General features: G+C 32.7%; 5 protein-coding genes and 1 pseudogene across 8 annotated transcripts; 1 reads left to right on the plus strand and 5 right to left on the minus strand.

Moving 5' to 3' along the window:
* Positions 1-57: 57 nt before the first annotated feature.
* On the minus strand, positions 58-2,947 carry Scamp (secretory carrier membrane protein). The gene is made up of 7 exons (XM_076406567.1): positions 2,549-2,947; positions 2,322-2,420; positions 1,774-1,893; positions 1,516-1,723; positions 1,214-1,460; positions 1,025-1,151; positions 58-974 (listed from the first exon to the last, which is right to left on the minus strand). The coding sequence occupies exons 1-7, from the start codon at positions 2,603-2,605 to the stop codon at positions 807-809; spliced, it is 1,026 nt and encodes a 341-aa protein (XP_076262682.1). The 5' UTR covers positions 2,606-2,947; the 3' UTR covers positions 58-806.
* A 1,053-nt stretch (positions 2,948-4,000) lies between these two features.
* On the minus strand, positions 4,001-6,130 carry LOC143197803 (katanin p60 ATPase-containing subunit A-like 1; annotated as a pseudogene). Its single transcript, XR_013006074.1, has 6 exons — positions 5,757-6,130; positions 5,478-5,691; positions 5,251-5,415; positions 4,949-5,196; positions 4,724-4,902; positions 4,001-4,666 (listed from the first exon to the last, which is right to left on the minus strand). The product of XR_013006074.1 is annotated as a katanin p60 ATPase-containing subunit A-like 1 (transcript).
* A 1,059-nt stretch (positions 6,131-7,189) lies between these two features.
* Fic (FIC domain protein adenylyltransferase) lies at positions 7,190-9,029 on the plus strand. The gene is made up of 5 exons (XM_076406573.1): positions 7,190-7,806; positions 7,854-8,045; positions 8,093-8,335; positions 8,384-8,631; positions 8,687-9,029. The coding sequence occupies exons 1-5, from the start codon at positions 7,315-7,317 to the stop codon at positions 8,844-8,846; spliced, it is 1,335 nt and encodes a 444-aa protein (XP_076262688.1). The 5' UTR covers positions 7,190-7,314; the 3' UTR covers positions 8,847-9,029.
* On the minus strand, positions 9,022-11,359 carry LOC143197807 (protein ABHD18). Of its 2 annotated transcripts, none has more exons than XM_076406571.1 (9): positions 11,161-11,359; positions 11,003-11,087; positions 10,762-10,944; positions 10,308-10,556; positions 10,140-10,229; positions 9,936-10,074; positions 9,632-9,859; positions 9,346-9,574; positions 9,022-9,291 (listed from the first exon to the last, which is right to left on the minus strand). In XM_076406571.1, the coding sequence occupies exons 1-9, from the start codon at positions 11,250-11,252 to the stop codon at positions 9,246-9,248; spliced, it is 1,341 nt and encodes a 446-aa protein (XP_076262686.1). In that variant the 5' UTR covers positions 11,253-11,359; the 3' UTR covers positions 9,022-9,245. The 2 variants fall into 2 exon arrangements, with proteins under 2 accessions (XP_076262686.1, XP_076262687.1); XM_076406572.1 differs by having other exon boundaries at positions 11,146-11,283.
* Positions 11,360-11,446: 87 nt separating this feature from the next.
* On the minus strand, positions 11,447-12,882 carry LOC143197809 (protein SET). 2 transcript variants are annotated; one of them, XM_076406576.1, is made up of 5 exons: positions 12,365-12,882; positions 12,104-12,293; positions 11,869-12,053; positions 11,656-11,803; positions 11,447-11,512 (listed from the first exon to the last, which is right to left on the minus strand). In XM_076406576.1, exons 1-5 carry the CDS (start codon positions 12,608-12,610, stop codon positions 11,487-11,489), a joined length of 795 nt encoding a protein of 264 aa, XP_076262691.1. In that variant the 5' UTR covers positions 12,611-12,882; the 3' UTR covers positions 11,447-11,486. The 2 variants fall into 2 exon arrangements, with proteins under 2 accessions (XP_076262691.1, XP_076262689.1); XM_076406574.1 differs by having other exon boundaries at positions 11,447-11,606.
* A 467-nt stretch (positions 12,883-13,349) lies between these two features.
* Positions 13,350-18,115, minus strand: lgs (BCL9 domain-containing protein legless). Its single transcript, XM_076406570.1, has 4 exons — positions 16,026-18,115; positions 15,521-15,758; positions 15,280-15,464; positions 13,350-15,220 (listed from the first exon to the last, which is right to left on the minus strand). Exons 1-4 carry the CDS (start codon positions 17,680-17,682, stop codon positions 13,725-13,727), a joined length of 3,576 nt encoding a protein of 1,191 aa, XP_076262685.1. The 5' UTR covers positions 17,683-18,115; the 3' UTR covers positions 13,350-13,724.
* Between the last annotated feature and the right edge of the window lie 365 nt (positions 18,116-18,480).

Here is an 18,480-nt window from a genome sequence, read left to right on the forward strand (position 1 = left end):
CCTTCTGTTCTACTGCACAAACTTTATCTTTAAAACTGTAAATAATAAACTTTGACCCATGTTTCAAAATGTTATTTAATGATATTTAATATAGTAACAGTACAAATACACAGCAAACTTAGCAAATATAAGACAGTAAAATAAATGTATAAGATAATTAAAAAGTGTACTACCTTAAGTACAAGAGTATAAATTGATACTAATATTAGGCAGAAAGTAATGGTATATTTAGTGTAACAATAATTTAGTCAAAAAGAATATTAAAAGTTAACAAACAATAAGAATTGCCCTATATAACCAGACGCAATAAAATTGATTAAATATATCTATATACAACCTAAAATCGATGTTTGGATGTACATTTAGCACACACCTAGCCTACTATGATCTGATCACAATGACTGTCACATATCCTAAACAGTATATACCAAATCAAGTTATAAATTATCTTACAAACCACAATTTAAATAAAATTTTATTCTTTGATATACTTATCTCGTACTGACTAGAAGTTCTCCAGACATACGATATATATCATGAAGAATTTTCTAATGGCGGCGTGTAATATTTATTTAGTCTTATATTTTTAATGCCGTAACATCATTTATAACAAGATCAGGTCAAATCATTTCCTAATCTTAGAAATTAACACTAAAGTAGTATGTCGTTAAATTCTTAATAAGTTTTCAATATGATTTGTATGATGATTTGTTTAATTAATTTTGATTTATATAATTAACAGACTTGAAATTAAAAAATACTGGATAAATACAGCATAAATATTAATCTAAATAAAACAGAGAAATTTAGTATCTATTGTTGGTAGTGTTATTCTGGGAAAATTGTGACTGAACTGCAGCTGCAGCAACATTACTTGCAGCACTTCTAACATGTTGATTACGTAAAACAACATCACTAAATTCCTGTTGGGCCTTGGAGAAACTGGCTCCGCTACTACGGTAGAGCCTATGGATCTATACACCAACTATTAATTTTTATTATCAGATAAAATTCTATATCTCACCTTTGTGATCATAAATAAATCGGCTGTGGCGGCAGAAATAAATCCGAACGCAATTAGCAACGCTATGATTCCACAAAATGTTTTCCATGCAGTTCCATCGAAAACTCCAATAGCAGTAAAAATCCCACTAAAAAAAAGGTATTGGTGGTTAAACCAAGTATTGAATAAGCATACTGAAATATTGCTTACATAGTACCAGACCCTGTTATTCCAATTGCGTGTACTACAGTTATGACAAACTGAAAGAAAAATATAAAGAAAAACACCATAAAATTGAATGATGAATCAGAACGGAATGCTTTATAAGCAGGCCTAAACCAGCACAGGTATGAAAATGGTGTAAACAGTAGAGTATACAGTATTCCAACACCAATAATCGTAAAATCTCTCAATATGATTCCCCCTAGAATATTTGCAAGCATAACAATACCATGGACTGTAAAAAATATATATATTAAATAAAATATTCATTTAAAATCATTGAAACTTACAAATCCAAAGGTAGTAAAGATGACGAACAATTTTTTGAAAATCTAAAGGTATATCAACGTTTATATCTTGATAGAAGCATGGTTGAAAGCAACACTGTTCTGGTAAAGGTGGCCAGTTATTACGTCTCACATTATATGCTGATTGTCGCATTTCCTCTTCTCTTCTGGCAAGTTCTTGTTCTTTCCTATCAAGCTCTTCTTGTCTTCTCTAAAATTATATTGTTATTATTTATGAATAAAATATTAGAATAAGTTAACCTGTAATTCCTCAGTATTTATAGAAGGCTTAGGGGCTTGAACCTGCTGGGCAGTTTTAGTATATGCTGGGAGTTCTTCGGTAGGCTGCATAATTGCTGGTCCACTACTAGGCTGTGCATACTAAAAAAATTAACAAATATTTCATTGTTATTTTCATACTATAAAATATTAGTATATCATTAAAAAAATATACAAAATTAAACAATTTCCTTCAAGAGATGGATTTTCGCGACACCCGGATTAGGAATGATAAGATTAGCTAATTCAAATATTAATTTGCAAATATTATTTAAGCCCAATTCAAAATGTATGTTGTATATACTAATTTAAATAGATTCTTTAGTAATCAGGAAAACTCTTAGTCACAATATACAGTTACAATTTAATAAAACATAGTAAAAGCCCAAAATAATATAGAGCAATGAACTGAATACAATTACAATGACATCAGTTAGATACTATATAAAACAGATATACATAAATCAAAAATAGCATTCATAATACGAATCTTACTAATTTAGTCTAATTAATGTATTAAAAATACTTACGCCTTTTTGTGTATTTGTGGTTGGATTATCAAATGGATTATAGTCATCAACCCTAATTTGTGCATTTGTGTTCCTTGCAACCTGCTGGACAGAAGGATCCTGAAAAAACATAACACAAGATAAAACATCTGGAATAATAAGTCACTGCTAAGATTATTATATTTATGTTTGACTTCAAAATATAAGTATAACAAATAAAGGGATTCTCAAATGAAAATTAAACTTACAGCAAAAGGATTATCTATTGTAGGTTCTCCAAAGGGATTATCGTCAAACCCAGACATTTTAACTTCTTACTAAATTCCAGATGTACGCAAAAAATCTTATCTCATATTTTTATTATCACTCACAAGGAACCATATTTCTATTGACTTGACATTTAAAGCTTTTATGCTGTTTCAAAAGTAGTGACGTTTACTGTTTCGATATCACCTAATTGTAATTTCAATTGTACTTAATTATTTTTTAAATAAAACTTTTAAAATACAAAAGAAAAACATATTTATATCAAACGCAGTATTCAATAACGTGTGCCAATATGTAAAAATAATTTAATGGTGGGTATAGACCTGAGTATTCAAGACGACAGTAAAAACACCGTAGCATGCGCGTTGATTGGTCAAAACTGTTCATATACATTTATTCTAAACTACTAATTTGACAGATTTCACAGTCAGGCATTGTTTACTAGAATTGTGGTTAAGGAGCTATTTTTAGGTTAATTTTATGTTTACAAAATTTTGTTGGGGTAATATAATTATTTATTATTCAATAGAGAAAATTAGTGGCAATTTTCCTTCTCCAACCTACCAGTTACGTCATCTGTAAATAAATATTTTTCAAAAGCTTTGATCTGAGTTGTCGGAGAGCTTAAACGAAGGTGTGAACCCGCAAAAAATATGGGAGTACCTCGAGACCATGTACAAAACAAAATTTATATACTATTCTTCGAAAACCCAAGGCTTTTCATATCGATATTTTTTCGGCATCCAATATCCAATATTGGCAGTGTTCTACCAATAACAGATTAAATATACTTTGAAAGCGAGAAAACTCTACCGGATACACAAATGAACGAGCTTACATTAAATAATTAGGTATCGTTCAGGATATATTGACACATCGTCGTTAAAGTATCTCTGTTGAACAAAAAATAAAATAAGATAATCACTGAATTGTTCATCTAAAATAAAAGTCGAACGACAGCTCTCTCTAAATAACATGATTTATATATTAATTCATGGCAAACTAACTAAAAACAAAATTAGCAGTGCATGTTCTTACGCTAAATGATTCAGTTTCATAAATTCATTCATTTTTAAGTAATCTGCATAATTAATATTAGAAAAAATAAATTCAATTGTTGCAATTAATCCATTCTCTTGAAAATAATTTGATTCATATATTTGAGTGAAAACATCATTTTAATTTAAAACAAGGAAACACAATAATGATTTAAATCAAGGCAATTTAATAAAAATCTAAAAACAGACTATCCAATATATCAACTGACAATCAGTTTAACATTTGACTCAAGCTTTCATTTAAAAATAATTTTAAATATTGTCAATTTCAACCACTAAAAAGCTACATTTAAAACATTACTTATTGTAGTTCTTGTATAGTAAAATTTTATGAAAGCAGAAAAAACCTTGATAAAAATAAATAAAACTACTATCGCAGAAAAAAATTTAAAGTAACATATATATTATACATTATATAAATCTAGTAAATGCCAAGAAAGAGAGCTATATTTATTAATAATACTATCATGATGATCGGAGTTCTCTCATCCATTGCTCATATTTATCCAAATCCTCTTTAGAAGTGCTTTTGTTACTTTTTGCAATGGCTTCTTCAAAATCTTTTGTTGTTACTGGTAAATCTAGTTCTTCTTTGAGTAACTGCTTTATCTGATGAACGGTTTTAAACCGTATATTTTTTTATCATCGACATCATTGATGCATCTATGCAAATATTGGTAACATCAGCACCAGAATAACCGTACAGTTCTGTAGCAATATTCTTTAAATCAACATCTGGATCTAATTTAACTTCTCTACGATTAATTTTTAATGAAGCTTCCCTCCATCTAATGTAGGCAAAGGAATGTATATTCTTTTTTCTAATCTTCTCCTTAGAGCTTCATCAATATCACAAGGAAAATTAGTTGCTGCTAACACCATCACTATTTTACCAGGTTCATCATTATTTGCTGTTATACCATCCATCTGAACCAAAAGCTCTGACTTAACTCTTCTAGAAGCCTCATGTTCAGACTCAGAATCTCTTCTAGAACAGAGGGAATCTATTTCATCTATATGGTACTAGGAGCATAATCTAGCCTAAAAAGATATGAGTTCCTAGAACAAATAAACCAAATATATTTTTGCATGCCATACCATCTCAAATAGTAGTCTAACCATTTTTTCTGATTCACCTCTGGTCTTAGAAATCAAAGTGGATGACGATACATTAAAGAATGTTGTACCACATTCTGTAGCTACTGCTTTTGCCAACATTGTTTTTCCTGTACCTGGTGGGCCAACCATTAGAAAACCTTTCTATGGTCTTGTGATACCTAATAATGTCATACATAAAATGTACATTACTAATATATTACTAACCTGTAAAGAACTCTGGCATTAACATAGGCAAAACAACAGCTTCTTCTAAGAGCCTTTTTGCTTCAAGCAGATCAGCTATATCATCTCACATTATGTTTGGATTCTTTTGAACTATATCTCTTTCTAACACATCAGCCAATTCCCTTTCTATTCCGTTGCTCTCAAACTTTTTTTCTTCCTTGATCCTTTTCTGCAATCCTTTATCTGTTGACTCTGAATCTTGCCTTTCCTTCAAACCAGTATTTCTACTAATTGATTATACTATCAGTTAAAATATTAAATACAAATTGGTTGCAAATTACCTCCCTGATTTAGAACTAGGTCTATCTTCTTTTTTGTTATATCTACTTCCAGTTTTAGTCCTCTGATCTGATCTCCTAGTCACCGTAGAGGAGCTTGCTCTTGATGACAAAGATTTTTTTGAATCTCCTTTCCTGTTTGAATGTTTAGCCTTGGGACCACTCAATCTACATCAATTTAATCAACACATAATATGATTTTAACAAACTATGATATTTATTTTAGCTACCTTGTCAAAATATTGTGGTCATTTGGAGCAGGTGGGGGCCACACATCTGGATCACTTACGTGATAAGAAGAATCTGAACTGCTATCTAAGTTGAAGATATCTCTTCTTCTTGTACCAGTTGGAACATCTGCGTTGCCCTCCAGTTTTGCTGACTCTAAAAGGGTTCTTAGGTCTTTTACTACTTGATGCTCCATACTAACTTTTTTCTGTACCTACAATTTTTATTGTGAGTTATATACGTATAAATCTAGTGAATCAAAATAATAGACTTGTTTAGTTGCTGCCATTTCGTCTTTCTTATGGGCTCACTTATATCAAGAATGAACCTAGATATAAGTTGTAAAGATCGTTGACAGTAAATTTCAGCATATTCGTAGTTTCCAAACATAGTAATTTCTCTGGCAAGTCCAACATTATCTACAATATCTTTTATACTTACTACCAGCCATGTCGCCATAACGTTAATAGAAAAATATGTTTCTTTCATAGGGTAGTAATGGTTACACCGCAAAATCATCATGGTTCCCGTATATTGAGTATAGATTAAAGAAAAGAATCTGTATTCTGTATATACTAAGTAGTACCTATAAAAAAAGTTGTCTATAAACAACAAAATATTGAAAAAATTCCTCAGTGGTTTGTGTTTATAGAGTATTAACCTAATACCTATAATTTCAAAATTATTTTGCGTGGTCCTAGCAGAGAGGCGCTGAGAGCGATATTTCGCTACACATTATTGGTTAGTTTTAAATTACCATTATAGACACCTGTAAAGAAAATATATTAATAGGCATTTCGTTGATTGAGAATGTAATACGTATCACTTGACTAACCCTGACGTCATACTTTACTGACCAATTAAATTTGAAATTAAATCCAAATGTAATTTCTAAAAAATAATAAAATAAAATTCTACATAATTACAAATATCATATAATATTAAAATTCTAGTTAAAAATGTATGTAATAACTGTGAATATAAGTATATAAATAAAAAAATAACCACAAATATGTATTAAATTAAAGGTAATTAAATGTAGAAAAGCTGCAACCTAATTAAGAATACGATATATTTCCTGGCAAATATAAAAAAAATTGTCTATAACATCTTTTCCCTTTTTCATTTTTATTTAGTACTATTAATGTAAGTAACATGTATTAAAGTTCATATCCTTTTGTTCCTTCATCCTGAAAGCAGACTAGAATGAATGAAGTCTGTGTCTGTTAATATAATATAGATAATTAAAATGATATACGTTCAGAATGAAGAAAACATACCAAAAAAATAATGTTTTAAAGGTTAGCAACAACAAATTCAAATATATGACATATATCGAAATTGCTGCTGTGTTCTTATTATGTTAAAATTGAGGAATTAAAGAAACAGCTTAAAGATCTATTAACTATGTAATAATACAATCATGAGATACTATCTTGTCTATAATATTAAATCAACTTGACGTTAACTTGTTAGTATACAAATTATACTATTTTACTTTCATATTATTATATTTTATATTATATTATTATTATTTATGGTCATAAACAAATTCAAACAATCGCCTTATATAAATGAGCCAATCAAAAACTATCATAAGGCAATTCAAACAAACAAATCAAAAAAGTGGTCTCAGTGCCTGCTTTGGTGGGACCACGCGAAACCTTTAATCTGTTTCATCTATTCAAGTTAAGCCTCTATATAATTTTACCGTTTAACCTAAATATTTAGAGGTATTTAACTGATTTACACGTCAGTTAAAAATGCACAATAAATGGAAACTAAAATGTTAACAAATTTAGTGCAACAACTATGTTTTGACTATAATTTAACCTAGAAATGAACGTATTTGTGTTAATAATATCAATCCTTATATCTGTGATATGTGTCTTGGTAGCTTTACTGCAACATTACTACATCATTACAAAAACATATAAGAAATCAACTAAGTTGAATTCCCCAGAATTTGAAGATTTAATTCCATCTGAGAAGAAAATATTTGAAATAGCATATCCTGTAACCCTTGAGACACATCATGAAGATTCAGTATTGAATGACCTGACTTCAGTTTTAAATTCCAAACCAAAAGAACCTCCTGACACTGTTAAAGTTGTTGATAGAAGTAACAAAAAAATGGGAACTAATTCAGAAGTTTATAATACAATTCAAGCAGCATTGGCATTTAAGATGGCTGGAAAAAATAACAAAGCTATGAAACTTTTTGAACATGCTAGTGCTATGGCTCCAGACAATGCAGATGTATTAAATTGGTATGGGGAATTTTTAGAACAACACTATGACATTGTTACAGCCGATGAATTGTACTTTAAGGTATTCAAATATGAAAAAAAAAGTTTTAAATTAATATATTTTTCTAGGCATTAACATATTCTCCAAACCATAAGGCAGCATTGTCTAATAGAGAACGCACAGCTCCACTTGTTGATGGACTAGATTATAAGTTATTTAAGGAAATCGATAATTTAAAGAATGTTCTTAGAGATCGTATGAAATTGGATAATTTTGATAGTGTCAAAAAGCAAGCTTATTATCTCCACATTTACCATACGGTATTTAAATTGTCCAGCAAGATATTGTTGATAAATACCATTTTTAGGTTGGTATTGAGGGAAATACCATGACAGTGGAACAGCTCAGGTATGTCCTTGAAACTGGCCACGTTGTAAGTGGTAAAAGCTTACTTGAACATAATGAAGTACTGGGTTTAGAAAAAGCCATGCAATATGTAAAATTATTAATAAGAACAGATTATATTGGGATTAAAGAAATATTAGGGATTCACAGAAGAGTTATGGGACATGTAGATCCTATAAAATCAGGTGTTTTCAGAAATGAGAAGGTATAGATTTCCAAAAGGTAATACAGAGATAAAACTATTTTTTTATAGGTATTTGTGGGTAGCCATGTTCCACCTCCTCACAATGAAATACCAATGCTAATGGAAACATATGTTGATTGGCTAAATTCAGAGGAAGCTCATAGTATGCATCCTGTTAGGTATGCGGCCCTAGCTCATTATAAACTAGTTGATATCCATCCATTTGTTGATGGAAATGGACGCACAAGTAGATTAATAATGAATTTGATACTTTTAAAAGCTGGTTACCCTCCTGTTATGATTCTGAAGGAACAAAGGTAAACTTTATGAATTTCTTCGCATTCCATTTCTTGTTAACGTTATTTTATTTAGGGAAAAATATTATGATGCTTTGAAAACAGGAAATATGGGAGATGTAAAACCGTTTGTAAGATTCGTAGCTCAATGTACATTACAAATTCTTGATATGTACTTGTACGGAACCAGAGCATTATCTTTAGATGGACCTGATCATCAAGTAATGGAGTTTTGAAATTAATAAAACCAAAGATACAAAAATAGATTATAAGTTTTTCACTTGAAAAAAAGAGATGTACTTATTTTTGAAACTACTAAATTTAATAATTATGTATATTGTTTTTTTTATGATAAAACTTTATTATGATTTAATTGAGATTTAAAGGAAAACCAAATAAAACCATTTTAAATTATTAAATATTGAGCATTTATTGAACGTTAAACCTAATTATTTGAAATTACTCAGTCATATAATCAACAATAAATATAAACATATCACAATCAGTTAAACGAATGTATCAGGTACAAATCTGACATCTTTTGAGGTATTCCTTAATGTTAACAATAGGCACTTATGGCTAACAAAATAAAAATTTAAATAGAAATAAATACATTTTAACAATCACTTTTAAAACTACAACTTTTTCTTAGCTCTATTAAAAGCTTCAATTATTGCATCTCTATAAAAATAAGACGAATTAAGTAGGCTTTGTGTTAAGATATATGCTTTTTACCTGAAAATATGTCGATACCATATATAGGCACCAACGTGTCCACAATTAAGATATTTCACAGTAGCATCCGGCCAAATTTCATCTAATCTAGATACTCCCTTCCTTGGAACATATCCATCAGTTTGAGCTGTTATGGATATTATTAACGACGTATCAAAAGGCACTGAAAAGTTCTTCAGATGGGTACATTCATCCATCATACCTCGCATAAACCACAACGCTTCTCTGGCTATAGAACAAGATATTTTGAATATCATGATCCAAATTATTTTATTTATAAACTTACCTCGTTTTTTCATTTCTACAACTTTCGAGCTAGGCCTCAAAAAGTTAAATTTTTTTAGAGTATTCATATGCATAAATGAGTTACGATTTTGATGGGAAGACTTATAGATAATTGCTTTGCAATCAGAGTCTGACTCGGTTATTTTTAAATGATTAATTATTTCATATGGAGTTACATACATAGATCTCAGTTTTTCATGATTATCTTTTTCATACTGTATAGCATAATCTAAAAAATATAAAATATATAAAAGAAGCTAGAAAGCTGAGAAAAAAAAATTATTGAAGCAAATAATAAGGTGAACCTGAAATATTCTTAGCCAGACTACAAGCAAAAGGATCATCCACTATTTTACACCTTTTAGAGAGCTCCTCACAATATAACTTTTCACTAAAATATTGCTTTTGCAACATATCCCAATCTATAGACTCACTCATTACACCCTAAAAATTATCCATGCCGATATGAAAATCCATGATTTATATGATTTACTTAATTAAAAAAATACCTCTGTGAAAACTGAAGAAGCGGTGGACCAACTTAAACAAGGTACTAGCACTAATGGTTTAGGCCAATTGCTAGCTGCTAAAGAAGCCATCTAAAGAAATCACCAATCGTAGTGGCGCATAAAAAGGCAATCAAAATTGTGCACATTAATAACTAAATAAATAATTACATGTCCTCCCATTGATATTCCCGTAACTCCTAGTGGTCCATATCCCAGCTGTTCACACCAATTCAATAAAGCTATACATTCTGAAATCAAACATCCACCCATTACAAATATATCAGATACATAATGTACACTCGATCTAATTTGTGTTAAAGGTTTTCTATAACCATAATAAGGATTTTCCAGTATTATTGCACCAATGCCATTTTCAATAAGAGCCTTCACCATTAAATATCTTCTTCTCCAGAAGAACTAAAAAGAGATCAAGCAGATTAAAGTATATTAATCAGGATAATCACTTATACAATGTAATGATATTAATTGCCCATTTAGAAAACTGCAGTTATACCAATTTGAAATAACATTTATTCAGATCACTAATAATTACTTTAGAAATGTCTTTTAACTAATTACTTTAAGTGATCACTCTGATAAAAAAATAAGGATATTTTCATACATGGTCTCCTGTACCAGCTAGATGAATGCAAACAGGTTTAAAGCTATCGTCTTTCCATTTTAATGGTAAAATCATTTGGAATACTGCCTCTTGTACTTCTGGAGAAACAAGTCCTGGCAACTGTTCTGCAAATGGAGTTAGAAACCTTCCCTCTATCACATGGCAGTTTCCTCGTTTTTGCGACTACAGTAAATTAAAATAGATAGTTTAAGAATAAACAACTCAAGAGCAACTTACTTACATTGATGATTTTTATGGGATAATCCTTTGGAATCAATTTATAACATGTTTCTCTATTGGACATTACTTTTCGAAAATTAAAAATTCTACAAATACATACAAGCTTAGTTAATTTTAAGGAAAAAATATGTTTTGTTAATTAACCTCGAACATATTTACCTTTGAAGATCACCCGGTTTTCCCCAACCTTTTGTAAAAAATTTTGTCAACAATAATTTGCGATAAACTACATCTAAGTAGCTAACAGACATTATTTTTTATGTATAAATATTCGGATATTTGGAAGTACACTGAAAATTGCCGTAAAAAATCTGTTTAACCTATAAAAACATATGTGAATGTCATCTGTAACTTGATTAAATAATCACGTCCCCTTTTTTAAAATAACAGACCCTTACGTCATATAGGCGGGAAAAATTGTTTTATTTAAGAAATAAACGAAAACTAAATATTTAATGAATATTTTATTGGAAAAAATATATGCTTTACACAATTGATTTGTAATCAGTCCCTACAAATAAAAACAAAAAATAATAAATATATTAAACTAATATTCATAAAATAGTGTATCTAGACAGTTCTTCCAGTTAAACTATTATTAGGTCCTGTAACAGAATCCGTTATAAAATATATAATTTTTCAACAGATTCTTACCTTGATTGCTAGAACCTGATTGATCTTCTGGACCAACAGATTCTTCATTATCATCACTACTACTTTCCTCTTCACCTTCAACACCATTTTCTTCCTCTTGTCCATCTGCTACAAGATAATATTGCAAAGGATTAAGCCATAAGTCTTCCTAGAACCATAAGGAATAACCAATAATATAATAAAATAAAATATGTTCTAATTAAATCTACTAACTTTAAAATCCTCAGCAAAATCATCCGTAGAAGGATCAATATTATCATTAAACCAACTGAAGAAACTAGTTTTCAGACATTCTACACGTCTTTTCCTATTACCTTTAATAGAATTTTCTTGACTATTTTGTCCTAATTGGTAACCTTCTTTCCAAATTATTTGTGAGCTTTTTGAAGTGGGTGGATCTAAAAAATAAAATACTAATTGTTATATATATATAAAATAGTTACCGTACCATTTCCCAAATGATATTCTTTTGTTAACACTGCATTTTCAAAATAAGGATTCTCATCAAAATAGAATTTGATATAGTAACCAGATAAGATATCTTCAAATTCTTCGATTTCTATTTTTGTTAAATGATGTAAACAATCTTCTTCTTCTTGACCAGTAAATAGATTACTAAGATCTGGATGATTCATCATCTATGATGAACTTTAAGGAAACTTACACCTTTCGCTTTTACTAAAATTACTATTACAAATCAAAAGGATACTGCAGTAACCCAAAAATTTGGAATGCTGTTAATTAGTTGATTTCGTTTATCAAAATGTGGTTTTCTGATTCTATTATATTTTCTTTCGATTTGTAAAATTTCTTCAGAAGCTTTTTCATTTATACCATCCAATTCATTTTGTATTGCATCAATTTCTTCTAAAGTTTTTTGAGTAGCATGGTCATATTCTGATATTCTATCAGATTCTGATATTCTCTTTAATTTCTTATTCATTGTTTCCGTCATGTTTATAATAAATTTATTTAAGAAACGACGTTTACTTACGCATTATAAAAAGAATGCTTAAAAAAGGTTTAAAATGTTTAATAATGGTATAAATCTCAATATATAAACAACGGAGAAGGTAAAGAGTAAGTTTGTTGACAGAACAGCTGATTATTGACAGTTTGAAAACTATCAAGAACTACCAAGAGTGGTCACCAATGACTTTTAAATTCTTAAATTATGAGTGTTTTTTCAGCGATAATGAACGAACTGGTTATACAAGCTTTGAAATATGTACTGAATTTAAATTTTTAGCGGCAAAGAAAATAAAACAACTTAATGACAAGTTGCACCGGCCTGTATCTTGTTTTGAAGAAACAGGTGATTATAATAAAGATAATGAATGGTTAATACCATCCTTGATTACTCGTGTGTTCTTAAAAAATCAAGACATTGGTAAGAAATGCAAATTTCGTGCCACACCCAGATAGCCCATCGGCGACCTCTAAAGGAAGCATACGCACTTCTCTATGCACAAGGAACACAAAAAGAGAACAAAACTTCTTGTTAGCCTATCAAAATAACTGTTTTATCTTTGTTTATTTATTAACAATTTAGGGATTCGATTCTATGAAAAACGCATAAACAAATTTAGTTTTAAAACAGATGAATTATCATTTGTACATTTCTATTAATCTTGAGTACTCACTAAAATTATTATAATAAAGAATGTAAGAGGGGTTAAAATAAAACATCAGGATATATAATATAGAATTTTATTGTTATTTTAATTAATGCTTACTCATAAAATGTACAATAAAATGAATAACAGATGGATAGAAACAAATTAATGAGCAATAGTGAAACTTCCGTCATATAAAGGACAATCAAGTCCCAACACTTAAAGTTTAAAATGTTCTACTTTTCTTCTAGTTTATGGCAAATATACAAATCCAGCACAGCGTTAAGTATCGAGCAAACTGCGCACACACGATCGCAGTGACTTCACTTGCGTCTCTTTGTACACAACACAAATATACATGTATCAATCTCACATTCTCATTATTGCCGATTACTTGATAGTAATATCAAAAATAAAATGAACTCTCACATATAGCAGCACCAAATATCGTCGCTATTTGGGGTTAAAGTATGGAGGTTGCTGCATATGCGGGGGACCTGGACCAGGTCCCATACTTTGGGCTACTCCACCCATTTGACTGCGAGTATTAGTCGCGTACAACTGTTGTTGGAAATTATGGTACTGCTGAGCGTAATTGGGATCTGAAGTACTAGGCCCAACGAAAGGTGCTCCTTTAAAGCCACCACCTTGGCCCATCGACGGAGGCAAAGGTTGAGAAGCATCAGGAGCCATCCCCATAGGGCTACCTTTAGGTCCAGCAACAAACATCTGGGCATTACCCGGCCCCGGGCCCATGGGTGCTCCTGGTCCACCAGGAAACATTCCTTCACTACCAGGACCGCCAGGACCAAAACCCATTTGAGGTACTCGCATCATAGGCCTCATTCCCGCTGGTCCTCCTCGCATCATAGGCATCATACCTCCAGGGCCTGGTCCGCCTGGGCCCATTGCCATACCGCCTGGTCCTCCCATCATTGGACCACCCGTTCCATTACCCATGTGTCCCCCCATAGGACCCATCATTGGTGCTTCCTGTCCCATTCCTGGACCTCCATCCATGTGCCCCATATGACCCATAGGGCTGCCTTGCATAGGTCCAGGTCCTCCTCCTGGTCCACATCCTTGGAAGTACTGGCCAGGTCCAGGTTGCATTTTAGAATTGTCTATCATACTCATCGGAGCTGCTAAACGGGTTAAAAACTCTAAACTTGGTGGTCCTCGAGGACCAGCAGGACCACCACCACCTTGTCCTTTGGCTGGTAAATATTGAATAGTATTCGGTGCGTTAGGTTTAACCTGTACATTAGCTCCGTTAAAAGGATTAGGTCCTGGCCCAGGAGCCCTACCCATCATTCGAGGCATTGGCATGTGGTTTGGAAACGCACCTGGCAGTTTAGGAGAAAGGGACCGCATATGACCCATAGGGGAACCAGGGTGAAATCCGTGCGGAGGTCCTTGCATAGGGCCTACCCCCATCATACCACCGGTTTCTATATCAGCCATTCCACCATGACAACTACCCATATCCATCATGTGCATGGAAGGAGATCCAAAACTCATCATAGGAGGTCCTTGACCTGACTGGCCATTTAAGCTACTTGCAACACTATTTGTTAATTGCTGACTCATTTGCGCTAAAGATGAAATCGGATCAAAATGCGCTTGTTTGGGATTCCCACCCATTGAGCTAGTGCAGTTCGGATTAAGAGGTACATTGTCATTCCTACCACCACATCCGTATCCAGGTAAATCTAATGGACTAGGTTTTCCTTGAGGGGATACCGTGACTCCAAAACCACTTCCCAATTTGGTTTGAGAACCCGGGGAAGCATTTGGTCCAGGAAATCTCGGCATATCCATCATATGTGGACTAGGAGTAGGAAACAAATCATTCTTCAGTGGATCCGAAGTAGGCCCTGGAACAGTCTGCGGGCTCATACCAGGTGTGATGGTTGTAGGTCCTGTTAATCTTTGTTGTGGTTTATCACCTAGAAAAGAAAGCAAACATGTAAATAAATATGAATAAAATACAATATTATATTCTCACCACATGATGTAGCTGTTGGAGTATGAGGGCTAGGGACTTGGAAGCGACAACCCTCTGAAGGAACTCCCGGAGTAGGAGGAAAACGTGTATCCATTGACGTAGGCGTATTAGGTCCGGAAACCCTTGCATGTGGAAGATCAGGAGTATTACCAGGAAAACCACTATCCAAACTTGTTGGTAGTACTCTATAATTATATAGAATAAGTAATACTGAAGTATTTGTTAATCAACATGAACATACGGTGGTGATATTATATTGCCCTCTTTCAGACTTGTATTTGGTTGTTTTTGAATTATTAATTCTTGGCCCTCAAACGTATTTAGATACTGGATTTGTTGAGGTGATGGTACCGGCATTAAGTTTGGTTCTTTACCAGCACCTGTTGCTGAAAGAGTTGGGCAGGAAGATGTAGTAGATGTGCTCATTTGCTGTTTTTGTTGTGCCATTGACTGAAGTGTTCTTCCAAACATTCCGTCCACTAAAAGAGGTTAATTAATTTAGTTATTTATTATTTAAGTTGTTTCAATACTATCATTTTATGATGTATTGTCATCAAGACATCATAAAATACTATTGTATTTAATGACCAATAATAATTAGATAATATATAGGCATTAATATAACATATTGATGTGTAAAATCAGTTTAAATAAATGTTTCACCCCTATAAAATAACTGTAAAATAATATAAACAAAATATACAATACATTTATAGTTAAATAATTATCATGTAAACATAACTTACCTGTGGATTGATGAGTCGATGATGGTTCCGTACTACTACTTGTTACACTAGGCGATAAATGTGATGAAAGAGGGGTACTAGGATTACTGTGATTTAAACGAGGTGCAGAAGGAGAATCTTGTGAAGTTGGGCTCTGTCCTGTACTCATATGCCTTGAAAGACTACCAAATGGCCTATTTGGATCAGCTGGAGAATTTAGAGCTGATGAAGCTCTAGGTGAAGGCAAAGATAAGTTTGATGTTGGATTATTTGGAGATGTCGGATTAGGGCTTTGTAGAGCTATAGGAACACTAGCTGAACGCGTCTGATGATATGGAGGAGGTGGACCCTGTAATCGAGGACCTAACCCAGGAGCCCCTCTTGGATTTGGAGGTGCTGCCCCAGTTACAGGTGGTTGTGAGCCAGAACCACTTACTGGCCCAACAGGAACTATAGAGCCACAATTAGGATTATTCCCTGATGGAGGCTGGTTTTTCAACTTTGTTCGTTCATCATAAAATGGATGCTGTAATTTTTGCCACTCCATTTGTGTACTAACAGGTGGTTGGCCAGGGGGCGCAACGCCAGGCCCAGGGCCTCCTAATGGCGTAGCGCCCCCAGGGGGAATGCCTGACATGCCTTCAGGTGGTCCTCCGCTAGCTTCATTATTTTGACTTTCTGGAAACAACAACTGATGCATCTTTCTGATAGAAGCTAGACGCTCTTCTCTATGCTGCCTTTGTTGTGGAGTTAAATTTTCATCAGGCACTTGAACGCCCTGTAATTTGGGCTGAACATTTAACAAAGAAGGACTGCAGGAATCCATATCAGGCCCCATATCTGGTAATCCATTTGTAACAGCCCCTTCAAGTCCTTCTAAATGATGATTATTCTTCTGGTCCCAAGGAGCATCACTATCACCCAATCCAACCATATCCTCCAATCCTTCAGGACCTAAGAAATTATCTATACTAGGGGGAGGTTTGTTACCTAAACCAGGACTTCTTGTACAGCCTTTATTTTTCATCATAGCCAAATTATTAAGCCATTGCGCTGGATGTTGTCTATTAAACTGAGTGACTTTTAGAGGATTTTTCTCCAAATACTTCTTTGTGCCTGGCTGTGCACAATGATAAGCAATAATTGAAGGATAATGACCTTGAAGTACTTCATCTGCCCCAGAGTTAGCTAACACTGTTGAAAATACAAATATTTGGCTCTGCTGTTGCATATACTGTACTTCCATAGAACTAGACTGTTTATTAATTACATTGCTACCTAAAGGTTGCACACTTTCCGGTTGTGTTTGAGGTGGATGTCCTGAAGTTCCTGTACCAGGGCCGGTAGGGCCAAGCCCCAAGCCAAAGGCATCTGATAAGGGATCAGCTTCTATACTTTCTTCTTGTTTAAGAGGCAAAGTAGTAACTTCAGTAGCTGATATTGTAGAAGAATCCTCAGAAGGCTCTGATTTGAGATCAGGTGTAGTTTGAAGAGAGCCCGTGTTAGTAGAACCCACAAGACCACCATTTTTTGTAATTGGTCCTGAGGGGGGTTCTTTTTTGGTTGCCACATCGTCCTCTTTTTTTATTCTCACTTCAGTATTTGTTGATTCCTTGTCCGCGCTGACAGAATCTTCTTTCGCGCTATCCGAGCCCTTTTCGTGCTTTTCTTTAATCATGACGGTCACAGATCGTTTCAAGTAGGTCCCACTTCCATAAGCACTGCACTAAACTACCACTTCACACTCACCATGTCTTTTAATACTCTCAACACTGTAACAGGTCAATACAGTGTCTTTAAACTCATTTCTTTTATTATGATAGCTCTAATTTACGTTTTACATCACATATGTTCTAATGTTTTTATTTGCATTCCAACATTTTTTATTTTCATCTCTTAACCAAATTTGAAGAGACGCTCAAAAGCCTCTCTGAGATCCCTATACATAACGAGTGAATCTTCAACCCGAACTTTTCTCCCCCTGATTTCAAGATCTATAGACAGCATTAATGCTTTTTTGTAGATTTTATAATTACGACCATAATAAAAACTTTTATGAAAAATCTCACATCACAAAATGCCAAACTGTCCACACGCGTTGCTACCAACTGTTCAAAACATTAAAACGTCAAATACTGCCGCCATATTCAAATTAAAAACTTCACATAAACAACTTATATAAGCACCGTTATAATTCAGACTGAAATATTTTATAACATTCCATTCTTTTAGTAAAAACTTCAATGCTTCACTTCTTGTTCTCAACACGTTACTATGAAGTACTAAATTGTTTCGTTCCCAATCGTTTGACTTGTGTGCCACAATGCCATTTTTGCATAAAAACTCAAATGTTGCCTATATTTTATTTAAGTTTATATTCATTTGTTGGTTCATAAAAACTAATTCATATTATTATTAATACAAAAAATACGTTCATAGTTTCTTTCATTATTAAGAAAAATAACTGTTCCGTAAA

Source organism: Rhynchophorus ferrugineus, unplaced genomic scaffold (genome assembly GCF_030347505.1).
Source record: "Rhynchophorus ferrugineus isolate W39M unplaced genomic scaffold, kcgeb_rfMv2 rfM5, whole genome shotgun sequence".
In the NCBI taxonomy this organism is placed as follows: Eukaryota; Metazoa; Arthropoda; class Insecta; order Coleoptera; family Curculionidae; genus Rhynchophorus; species Rhynchophorus ferrugineus.

Excerpts from the sequence above, each read along its gene's own strand:
- LOC143197807 (XM_076406571.1), bottom strand. The coding sequence starts at position 11,252 with ATGTCTGTTAGCTACTTAGATGTAGTTTATCGCAAATTATTGTTGACA. Across the intron at positions 10,557-10,761 it reads TAGCTGGTACAGGAGACCAT|TTCTTCTGGAGAAGAAGATA; the intron begins GTATGAAAATAT and ends ATCTCTTTTTAG. Across the intron at positions 9,860-9,935 it reads TCTGGCTAAGAATATTTCAG|ATTATGCTATACAGTATGAA; the intron begins GTTCACCTTATT and ends TATATTTTTTAG.
- Scamp (XM_076406567.1), bottom strand. The coding sequence starts at position 2,605 with ATGTCTGGGTTTGACGATAATCCCTTTGGAGAACCTACAATAGATAAT. Across the intron at positions 1,894-2,321 it reads CCACAAATACACAAAAAGGC|TATGCACAGCCTAGTAGTGG; the intron begins GTAAGTATTTTT and ends TAATTTTTTTAG. Across the intron at positions 1,461-1,515 it reads TCTTTACTACCTTTGGATTT|TCCATGGTATTGTTATGCTT; the intron begins GTAAGTTTCAAT and ends TATTTTTTACAG.
- Fic (XM_076406573.1), top strand. The coding sequence starts at position 7,315 with ATGAACGTATTTGTGTTAATAATATCAATCCTTATATCTGTGATATGT. Across the intron at positions 7,807-7,853 it reads CCGATGAATTGTACTTTAAG|GCATTAACATATTCTCCAAA; the intron begins GTATTCAAATAT and ends ATATTTTTCTAG. Across the intron at positions 8,336-8,383 it reads GTGTTTTCAGAAATGAGAAG|GTATTTGTGGGTAGCCATGT; the intron begins GTATAGATTTCC and ends ATTTTTTTATAG.
- lgs (XM_076406570.1), bottom strand. The coding sequence starts at position 17,682 with ATGATTAAAGAAAAGCACGAAAAGGGCTCGGATAGCGCGAAAGAAGAT. Across the intron at positions 15,759-16,025 it reads ATCGACTCATCAATCCACAG|TGGACGGAATGTTTGGAAGA; the intron begins GTAAGTTATGTT and ends AACCTCTTTTAG. Across the intron at positions 15,221-15,279 it reads TCCAACAGCTACATCATGTG|GTGATAAACCACAACAAAGA; the intron begins GTGAGAATATAA and ends TTTCTTTTCTAG.
- LOC143197809 (XM_076406574.1), bottom strand. The coding sequence starts at position 12,610 with ATGACGGAAACAATGAATAAGAAATTAAAGAGAATATCAGAATCTGAT. Across the intron at positions 12,294-12,364 it reads CAAATTTTTGGGTTACTGCA|ATGATGAATCATCCAGATCT; the intron begins GTATCCTTTTGA and ends AGTTCATCATAG. Across the intron at positions 11,804-11,868 it reads ATTTTGCTGAGGATTTTAAA|GAAGACTTATGGCTTAATCC; the intron begins GTTAGTAGATTT and ends TTATGGTTCTAG.